Raw genomic sequence first — 10,462 nt, forward strand, 5'->3', positions numbered from 1 at the left:
AGAAGGGATTCAGAAGCACCAGCCAATGGCGGCGCCTATTCCAAAGGAGAGGGTTAGGACAAGTCTCACTGCCGGTTGCCGAGAAGCCACTGGTGCGAATGGCAGATGTTCGCTTCCAGTGGGACATAGACTTAAGAACATCAGTGTGAACACTCCAGACAAACCGATCACTGTTCCACTGAAATCAGCCTAGGGAAACTTATCTGCCTGCATAAAACCTTCCTGCTGCAGGTTTTTATGGCTACTGGTGAATTCTGTGACGAGGTCACAGGCATCAGGACACAGAAGAATAGGAATGCAGGAAAGAGTGAGCCTGCGCTGCTTTGGTTTTTTTGTCTTCACAGCCCCCGAGTTCATCTGTAGTTTCTCAGGACCAGAAAAGCCCATCAAGAACCCTATCTCAGCTCAGGGCGCCGTCAGCCTCCCACGGAGGGGGCGGAGCCGGCACTGACCCGTGGTAGGTGGCCTGCATGAGGGCCGTCCAGCCGTGCACGCTGTCCTGCTTGTCGATGTCGGCGTGCCTCTCCACCAGCAGCTGCACCAGAGGCAGCTGCCCCATGACAGCTGCCAGCATCAGCGGGGTGGCCCCATCCCCATTGACCAGGTTCACATAGTTAGGATCTTCGTCCGCAATCTCTTTGACCAGCTGGCAGTTTCCTGCAAGCAGAAGCAGGATATCTGGTGATCTGTGGGCCTGGCACTGCCGGACAACTTATCCAGCAGGTTTTGGTAACAAACAGGTGCTCAGCCTGCCTCTGTACTGGGCTGCTGGGAATGAGAGGGGCTACGAAGGTGAAGAAGAGGGGGCTCCCACCCACAAATCTCTCAATCTGTGAGGGTCGGAGGCAAGCACACAAATAGTTGTCCTAAGAGAGAGAAGTGTTACTAAGAGAATAGGTGAAGGAAACATGAAGGGCAACGTACACACAGAGAGCTCGGATCTCCTTGGGAGGGGAGGATCAGGGAGGGCTTCCTGGAGGTGGGGTCTACATCAGGAGAGGAGATTTTAGGCTTCATCATAAAGAGAATGGAGTGGGTAGGTAGGCAGTGAGGCATTTCAGAGGTAAGGAAAAGCCAGAACATAGCCACAGGGTTTGGCTGGGGGAGGAGGGTGGGAGAGCAGTCTGGAACTTGTGTATAAAGCACCATAATAACTACCAGTTTCCAGGGGCTGAACCTCCCTGTCAGGAAATAACAAAATGCCTGTTTCTTTCTCAAACACTCTGGGTGGCCTCGAAAAGGACTACAAATACTAGGTTGGGAGAATGTGTCCCTATATTCATAAATCTCCAAAAAGATTTTCTAAAGCACTTACCCATTTTCAACGCATGGAAAATATCAGGCCGCCTTTTCTCCTCATCTGGGTAAACAAAGATTTTCAAAGTTAACCATGAAAGATTTAATAGAACAGAAAAGTCACATGCATGTAACAATACAGCCTAGCTTTAAAAGTGATCTACTTTCCAAAAGCGATCTGATCAGAGACCCACGTAACGGATGAACCCGGCAGCCCTTCTGGAAGAGTTATTCTGAGTGTCCGCATATGCTCAAGAGAGAGATCTTGGGGAGTCATCTGGCCAACGAAACATGAATAAGCAGAACATTTCCTGATCCCACACCCATAAAGCAATCATTTTGGGGCATTCCAAACGTTGGGATGTCCTCTCTTAGATGTAATGGAAAAGTATAGTCTTGGAAAAATCTGGATTCCTATGAAAAAAAATTTTTTTTAAAGCAATTCTTTTCTACTAAGAACTAAATGTACAACCATGAGATAATTCCAAAGCAAAGGGCTGTGGAGCCACTGAGCAGCTGAGCCCAGGGGGCAGTTGTGGATGTGGCCACCAGAAGAGCCAATGTTCATTTTTGTTTTCCTTCCCAAATAAGCAGTGATCTGAATGACTCTGAAAGTCACACTGCCCCAGCCTTGCAGACGTGGCCCCCTGCAGACCACTGCCCACCTGATATTTTCATGCTGGTCCCTGCAGCCCGGCTGGTATGGGAGCCCACGCCTACCCCCAAACCCGGGCCTCGCTGTACCCAAACCATGCTCGCCCCTCCCTCATCTGCTCATCGGTCAGCTTCCTCCACACTTGGGCCTGTAGGGACCGTGCTACTGTCAGAAAGCAGACATCTTCAGCACCAACCCCCTCGCAGGCGGCCGAAAGCAAGACTTCCAGCAATCTTCCACTAACTCTGGAGACGGAGTGGCTGTGGGGGGAACCTGTGATTCTGGGCTAAATCTCTGGTCCAGGTCAGCCCCGTCAGGCAGCTGGGAAGAGACTGCAGCCCAGTGCAGGGATCACCAAGTCTGGAGTGAGCGTATCACAGCTTGAGTGCGTGTTTCTAGAATGATCAGTTTCCTCATCAACAACAGGGGATGATGACATGCTGATATGTTGCAGAGATTAAGAATATAGATGGGAAACGTTTCAGAAATCCAAACAGCAATTTTTGTTCTTTTGACTAGTGACCGGCACCCACCCCAGAAAGGGTACTCCTTAACTCCAGGGTTCCTATAGAGACGTACAGACAGGGCCACGGAACCAAGTGTGCAATACTATTAAGAAAGGATTCTGCACCTTAGTTTAAAATAGGCCACGTTCCTTTAGGTGTGTAAGCGTCTAATTTGCTGTGGGCAGAGCCTTCTCATGCCAAGACCCTTTGTGGATAAAGGGTGTCACCTGGCCTGTGGGTTGGTTGCTAAGCAACCATCTGATACAAAAGAATCACTGACCCTTTAGACTGACCCCCGGGAGGCTGGGGCAGCTGTGCCACTGATGGCAAGTGACCCTGGGCTGGTCCCTTCCTCCTTCCAGATGCCAGCGTTGGCATCTGTAGCAGAGCAGTTCTGGGGACCCTGCCCAAGCCCAAGGAACAACCACAGGGGGGTGGGGGGTTCCCTGTCCTGTAGCTAATGCGAGGGAGAGAACTGGAGGTCTTCCAGGTGAATTTCTCGCATCTCATTAAAATAGCTAGGGGCTAATGGTTATTTATTTAATAATCTATCATTAATAACACAGCTTTTGCCCTTGCTGCTGTCCTGCCTGGAGGCTTTTCCCTGACAGCCTGTTTGGAGCACTCCCTCAGCTCCTACAAGCCAGCTGCAATCTCACCTGCTCCGGGAGGCCACCCACCAGGGGCAGCCTGCACTGCCCTAATCTCCACTCCCAAACCTCAACCTTGCCCGTTCCTCCCCCCACCATGGTAGTGCCCACCTACTGTACCACGTATTTTATGTTTCTATCTTGTTTCTTGCCTCTCTCCCCTATAGAGACCAAGGTCTTCACAGGCAGAGGGCACACTGTTCTAGAGCAGGGGTTGGCAAACTACAGTCCTGGGCCAAATCTGCTCCCCAGCCTGTTTTGGTAATTAGTTTTATTGGAACACAGCCATACCCACTCATTGATATATAATGTATGGCTGCTTTCACTCTAGCAGAATTGGGTGGTTCTAGAAGACAGAGGCTGGCCCACAAAGTCTAAAATAGTTACTATCTGGTCCTTTCCAGAAAAAGTCTGTTGACCCCTGTTCTAGAAAGATCCCAGAACCTCCTGAATCAGAATCATCTGGTTGGAAAGGAGGGGCCTTGCTATGGGGCTTCCAGGCTCTTCCCCACAGATACCAAATGGTCCAGGAAGCTGCAAGTAATAGGCACTCCCAACTGATTCTTATGCACAGCATATCTTAAGACCCACTGTTCCGTAGGCCAGAATCTGATCTGTGCATGCCCTCTGGTTGGGCAATCCTCAGCATTTGTCATTTAAACACAATTTAGGGTTCTCTGTGAAGCCAGAGCAGGGGAAGGGAAGGGCTAGTGGTGGCACAGCCTGACCTGTCTTGGGCCTGACCGTGGTCAGTGGGTCCAGGTAATCTGCAAGGTCCCTATGCTTGCGGTCAAGTGCGACCTCGAAGGCGGTCTTCTCCAACACACTGAGGTGGTCAGGGTTGGCCCCCTTCTCTACCAGCTGCTGGGCCACGCCAAGCCTCCCGATGAGTGCCGACAGCATCAGTGGGCTCCAGCCCACAGTTCGGGCCACGCGGTTGGGGTCCGCACCCCACTCCATCAGCAGACGCACCACGGCCTCATGCCCGTGCTGGATGGCAGCCATCAGGGCTGTGATGTCCAACAGCTCGTCCCTGCTGTCCCCTGCCCCTGGCTGCTCGCTGGAGGGGTTGTGATGGTCCACAAAGGCACCAGCTTCCAGGAGCAGCTTCACCACGCCCAGGTGGCCACCCCGAGAGGCCACAGTGAGCACACTGGCCCCTAGCCGGTTCTGGGCGTTGACGTCAGCCCCATGATCCAAAAGGAGGTGTGCCACACTCACGTGCCCAAATCTGCCAGAGGAAGACGGAGAATTAGTGATGCTAACATGGAGCACTGACACGGAGACAACTTACGTAATCCTCACTTGTCAGTAATTATTAAAGCCATAATAGCTACTTATAATAAAAGGCCTTCTTCTGGTGCCAGACACTGTGCTGGCCCCGCACGTCCACTGTCACAAAGGTGAACAACTGCTCTGTCTAGGTTCAAATCCAGCTCTGCCGATCACTACCTACAGGACCTTGAGAAAGAACTTTAGCTTCTTCAGGCCTTCACTGGCTCATGTGTAAAATAGGGATATAACTGTATCTACTTCAAGGGCTGCTGAGGGTTAAGTGAGTTACTATATATAAATATATAATATATATAGCACTCAGAACAGTGCTTGGCCAAAGGAGCACTGCATAGGTGTTAGATACTAAGCATTTTACCTTCCACATTACACTAAGAACCAAAGTCACCCAGCTGGTAAGAGATGGTGTCAGGTTCAGAACCCAGGTCTGTCTGATTTCTGATCCCCTCGCTCTTTCCCCTATACCATGCTGCTTCCCACATCTCAGAGAGTTCTTTTTATTCGGCTTTGTAGCCTTGTAATCTACTTCTCTGCCTGCGCAGACTCCCGTGGGCAGGGCTCATGTCTGACTCATGCCTACCCATCCCCAAACGCACACAGAAGGTCCTTCAAGATGAGCCAGCGCACCCCATGCCAAGAGGTGTAGCCCGGCTGTGGTCAGCGGAGATGGGCTCAGGCACCTCTCACCAGAGGCCTGCTGCCACCTGCTGGCAGGAATGTCGGCCGCCGGGGCTAAGAACTGGGCGCGGGGCCAAGCCCTCCTCCAGGAAGCTTGTGCTGACCAGGGAGACAGGCATGCGACCACCAACTCACTCCAAAACCAGGAAAACAGATGCCTCTTCCCAGCAAAATCTCTGCCTCCTTTTGCCACCAGAGGGCAGAAAAGATCCGTTTTGCAGGGTTTGGGTTGGCACACTGGCTCAGAGCTGCGAGTGTCAGAGCTGGAGGGAGCCTTGGACTAACCGGGAAAGAATGACGAGAGCGGGCCGGTCGCACCAGACCACAACGCCTGCATAGCATCTGCAGCTGCGAGGCAGCGTTTTGAATCTCTTGCTGCCTTCCCCTCCTTTCCGGAAGTGAGTTTCGTACCTCCTGTAAACCTAGGTCCTCCCATCTCCCTGTGGAGGCAGAGCCAAGGCCAAACTCTGATCCGAACTTAAAATACCTTCAGAGACGTGAACCTTAACGGCACCGGGTCACCTCAGCCTCTGGAGGGAGAGCTGGTGAACTGGCTCCTTCAGCTGCAGGGGGACTGGGCCTGCCCCTCCTCCTCTCCAAGAGCAAAGGGGGAGCACAAAACGACAGAAACTCAAATGCAGAAAGCTGCAACCCCGGCCTGTCTCCCTGCCTCCAGTCTTGTTCCTTCCTGCCCATCCTCCATGGTAGGGTTGTCCAAACCTAAAATGATATTCCCCAAACCCAAACCTGACGGCCACTCCCCAGCTTCCCACTGCCTGAAGAGGCCTATCCACCTTGACTCGGTCAACTTCATTTCCGCCCAACCCCCACGTCAGCCCCTCCACGCCGGCCCGTACTCACCAAATTCCACTCCTCCCACAACTTTGCCTTTGCCATCCGGCCTCTCTGCCCAGAGTACTCTCCTTCCCGTCTCTCCTAGGTAAACCCTTCATCCTGCTTCAGGATTCAGCTCAGAGCTCACCTCCTCTGAGCAGCTTCCAGAACCCCGAGTTCAGGTGCCCTTCATATGGGCACCCGAAATCCCTGGTCCTTGCCTCTAGGATGCGTCTAAGCCTTCCTTCTACCATTATGTCTGCCTGCTAGACTGTGTGCTCTCCGAGGACAGGACTGATGGCTGACTGACAGTGAGGCTGAGTAGATCCTGTCACATGAATGACTGGCATAACCACGCAGAGGATGGTCTGGAGACAGGCCATGGAAAGGACTAGAGAACTCATGTATCCTCCAAGGAAGTTGAGAATTTTTAAAGACCACACTATTTAGTTATCAAGCGTAAAATAAAATCTAGTAGAATTCCTCACAGCAAATTAAAAGGTATTGTCACATTTTTATCTCATTTGATCGTAATAAACTCTGAAATAAACTGATAATGCCCATTTCACAGATGAGGAAACTGAAAATTTGAATGGAAAGCAGAGCCTCTCCTTTTGTTGTTTTGTTTTAAGATTTTATTTATTTATTTAACAGAGAGAGACAGCCAGCGAGAGAGGGAACACAAGCAGGGGGAGTGGGAGAGGAAGAAGCAGGCTCCCAGCAGAGGAGCCTGATGTGGGGCTCAATCCCAGAACGCCGGGATCACGCCCTGAGCCGAAGGCAGACGCTTAATGACTGAGCCACCCAGGCGCCCCAGAGCCTCTCCTTTTGAAAGTGACAAGAGTCAAAACTTGAATCTAGGCCCTAAAATCCCAAACCCCAGCTCTTCTGGTATAAAACATTATCAGACAGAAAGAAAAGGAGAGAATTTGAACAGAAATGCTTACATTTGGAATACTTCTGAACCAATGGGTAGCCCAAGAGGTCGTTCAATTAGGCTGAAAACAAAAGAATTCAAGGAAGGCTGAGATAATTATGTGGATGCTAAGTTTCTAATAAGTAATTACTGAGGACAGGGAAGTGTGGGGCTTTCTGAACAGCTGCTGTGATTACCAATTAATTTCGGCAATTAACACCTGTGTTTAAAGACCTGGCACAAACTCCTACCACCCAAAGCACTGGGCAGAGAGGACACACTGGCAGGCAGAGAAAGGAAGGGCAGGAGAAGGAAAGTAAAGAGGCCAAGGGTGAAGTTAGGGCCAAAGTAAACACCACGCAACCTGTCCCTTTAGCACTTGGCCAATTTGGTGAGTAGCTTCCCTGTGGCCAACACCAAGAGAAAACAGTGGGTTTTAGGATTCATGGCCGAGACCGGAGGCTGGAGCCACCCATCTGGGTGTGAATGTGGCTCTGCCACTTTCTAGCTGTGTGGCCTTGGGCAAGTTAACTCTCTGAGCGTCAATTCCTCATCTGTAAAATGGGGATGACAACAGTGCCTACACAGCCTAAGATTTCTGTGGATTGAATGAGTTACTTCACTTAAAGCACTGAACGCTGTGCTTGACACAAAAAGTGCCCGACAAAGCTTATCATTTTCAGAATAGGATAAAATGTGAATGTAACCACTTCTGATACTAAAACACCCACCAGAGACCAAACTGAAGGGTGGGTGGGGCCTAAGAGGATGGCCAACAGGGGTGAGTGACTTATCTGTATACCAGAGTTCCTTCCCAGGAAGGGCTTCAAGTCTTGTTCATCCTGCTTCCTGAGTACATCTCAAACATCTCGTTGCTCTCCTCTGCTGTCTCTGCTCTGGCCCAGGCTACCATCACCTCTCCCTAGACTGCTGCAATCTCCTGCAAACCAGGCTAACTCTAGCCCATCCCTCCAACCTGTCTTCACACTGCAGTGAACATGATCTTTCCAAAACATAAATCTGATTCTGTCACTCACTCTGCCTAGAACCTTCTATTACTCCCCAATGCCCTTAGGATAGCTCATCTTTCTCAGCCCTGCCACATGGCATCTGACTCCTCTCCAGGGGAGGCTCCTCTCCCACTACTTCCAGCCCTCTCCTAGCACTGATATCGTTCTAGCAGTCCTGCCAATGCCTTATGTTCACTTTTGCTTTCAAACCTTTGCCTGGGCCTCCTGTCACCCCGTTCCCACCTCCCATTTCTTCTGTCCTTGTTAATTCTTATGGAGTCTCGACCTGAATATATACATCATTCTTACCAAAAACCTTCCTCCACTTCCCCAAACTGGGTCTGCCAACCCCAGAGCTCTCTGCCCTTTCCCCATCAAGCCTGTCTCTTGTCTGGCCTGGCCACTGGCGCGTGAGCTGCTCCTGGCCCACACTGTGCCTGGCTCCCACAGTGTCCCCGTCGCCCAGGGTAGGGTGGGTAGGTAAGCAGGTTCTTAGGAAACTCATGTTGCAAGAAGTAATGAATGAACACCTCTAAGATGATGTGTCTCTAAGATTCTATTCAACGCGGTCTTCAGATTGTTTCGAAAGGCCCACTAGTTTCAAAGATTCTGATTGTATTATTAAAAGCGCTCCCACTTCTTGTAGTATCCCAAGCTGCTCAAAGTTTACCATTCCAGCTCTCTCGAACGAGTCCCTGACTCGTTACCACCCGGGCCGTCTGCAGGGGCGCCAGGCAGGGCCGGCCACCTGAGCCCGCCTGGCCACGGGGACGGCCGGACACCACCCCTGGGGATCCCGGGCCCCTCACCTGGCTGCCTGCATGAGCGCGCTCCAGCCGTAGTGGTTGCGGCTGTTGACCGAGGCGCCGCGGCGCAGCAAGAAGCGCACCAGCGGCTCGTGGCCCCCGGCCGCGGCGAACTGCAGCGCCGTGTTGCCCGCCTCGTCCGAGCAGTCCACGGCCACTGGCGCTCCGGCCGCTGCCGCCGCCGCCCCGGGCCCGGCCGCCTCGGCCCCCGCCGGCTCCGCGCCCGCCTCGGGCTCCGCGCTGCGCTCCGCCGGCTCCGCCGCCCCCGCCTCCAGCAGCCGCCGCGCCGTCTCCGTGTCGCCCTGGTCGCAGGCGCGCAACAGCAGCTGGAAGGCCGGGGGGAGCCCGCCCTCGCCCATCGCGGCCCCGCGGCCCGCGCCCGTCCGCCTGGCCGGCCGCGCCGGCTCCGCCCCCGGATACCGCGCGCCAGCGCCCCCTTCCGCCCGCCGCCCGCGCGCCTACTGTGTGCCGGGCGCGCGCCGGGGAGCGGGGCCGCGCGCCTACTGTGTGCCCGGCGCGCGCCGGAGGCCCGGCCGCGCGTCCTCGCCGCGCCGGGAGGAACGGTGAGTTCCGGGAAGCTCCGAGTGCAGCGGGCCCGCCTCTGCCGATGCAGCGCCCGGTGGAGGCCCTCCGTGGCGGCTCCGGGGACTTACTGCCCCGCGCGGAGGTCGGAGCGGCTGCTCCAGCCCACTCACGCTGCGAGCTCGGAACGGGCCCCGCCGCTCGGGCCCGGCCTGTGGCGCGTCGCTGTGTCTTACCCCGCCGGCGCCGGGCGCTTAACCGCAGCTTCCCGAATAGTTGTTGCCTGAAGTGAGGCTCGGATGGGTCCACTCTGTACCCCGCCCCCGGGACGTCCTGCGGGGCCTACAGAGCCGGTCCTTACCTGGAAATTAAGGCTACAAGCGCCTCCTGTACCTCCAGTCTTTTCATCAGTGATTCTTCAATCACACCATCTGGGACATTGTTACAGATGCAAATTTCCTGACCCCACCCCAGACCTACCGGCTCAGAAATTGTGCGTGTGGGGCCCAGCCACCTGTATTTTAACAAGCTCTCCGGGTGGTTCTGGTGCATACTGAAGTTTGAGACCCATGTTTGATCCTCGCAGCATCCTGACAGCCACCAGGGAGGGCTCAGGTGACGACCCCCAGTTTACAGAGGAGACACCTGAAACTTAAGGAAGATTAAGTCACAAGACTATCCTGCAGGAGCGCTGTGACCGGGTTCTGTGCTCTGGTCTCAACAAATATTTATGGAGTGCTAACTATGCACTGTTCTAGGTGCTGGAGAAGCTGCAGGAACAAAATAAAATCCCTGCCTTGGTGGGGCTGACGGTGGAAAAAGACAAGCTGTAAATACACAAACAAGTAAGTAACTTGTACACGTGTTAGTGATGAGTGCTATTGAAACAATAAATAGAGCATAACTAAATCCAAGTAAATAGGATAAAGGATGGGATGTTATTTTATAGTAGGATGGGTACAGAAGGTGTTACTGAGAATGTGATACTCGCACAGAGACCTGAAGAAATGGAAATATGGAGCCATGCTGACATTTGGGGAGAGTGCCATCCAGGCAGAGGGAGAAAAGCTTCTAACAAAGAGCAGCCCTGTTTGCGAACTGTTTACACCGGTGGCCTGCTCTTCGTGATAACATTAACATTCTGATATGGGGTAATTGACTTCTGTAGACTCTGAGCTGTAGTCCCAAAGCCTAGCAGAAGGCCGGATATAGTAGGTGCTCAGTACATGATGTGTAAATGGCTAAGTCTCGTATACGTTATTATAACACAGATCAGCACTTAATGAGGGCCTGAAG

The 10,462-nt window shown here is 53.1% G+C and overlaps 1 protein-coding gene across 2 annotated transcripts in view; it reads right to left on the reverse strand.

Annotated features, from left to right (window-relative positions):
• Nucleotides 1-9,035, reverse strand: part of ANKS6 (ankyrin repeat and sterile alpha motif domain containing 6) — a 47,400-nt gene extending 38,365 nt beyond the window's left edge. For both annotated transcript variants that reach the window (XM_026506572.4, XM_057313617.1), the window contains exons 1-4: nt 8,648-9,035; nt 3,836-4,338; nt 1,316-1,360; nt 453-657 (exon numbers count right to left, since the gene is read on the reverse strand). In XM_026506572.4, coding sequence (XP_026362357.3) covers nt 453-657; nt 1,316-1,360; nt 3,836-4,338; nt 8,648-9,003 — 1,109 coding nt within the window. In that variant the 5' untranslated portion in view covers nt 9,004-9,035. The remainder of the gene's footprint in view (nt 1-452; nt 658-1,315; nt 1,361-3,835; nt 4,339-8,647) is intronic.
• Between the last annotated feature and the right edge of the window lie 1,427 nt (nt 9,036-10,462).

Source organism: Ursus arctos, unplaced genomic scaffold (genome assembly GCF_023065955.2).
Source record: "Ursus arctos isolate Adak ecotype North America unplaced genomic scaffold, UrsArc2.0 scaffold_18, whole genome shotgun sequence".
NCBI classification, from domain to species: Eukaryota; Metazoa; Chordata; class Mammalia; order Carnivora; family Ursidae; genus Ursus; species Ursus arctos.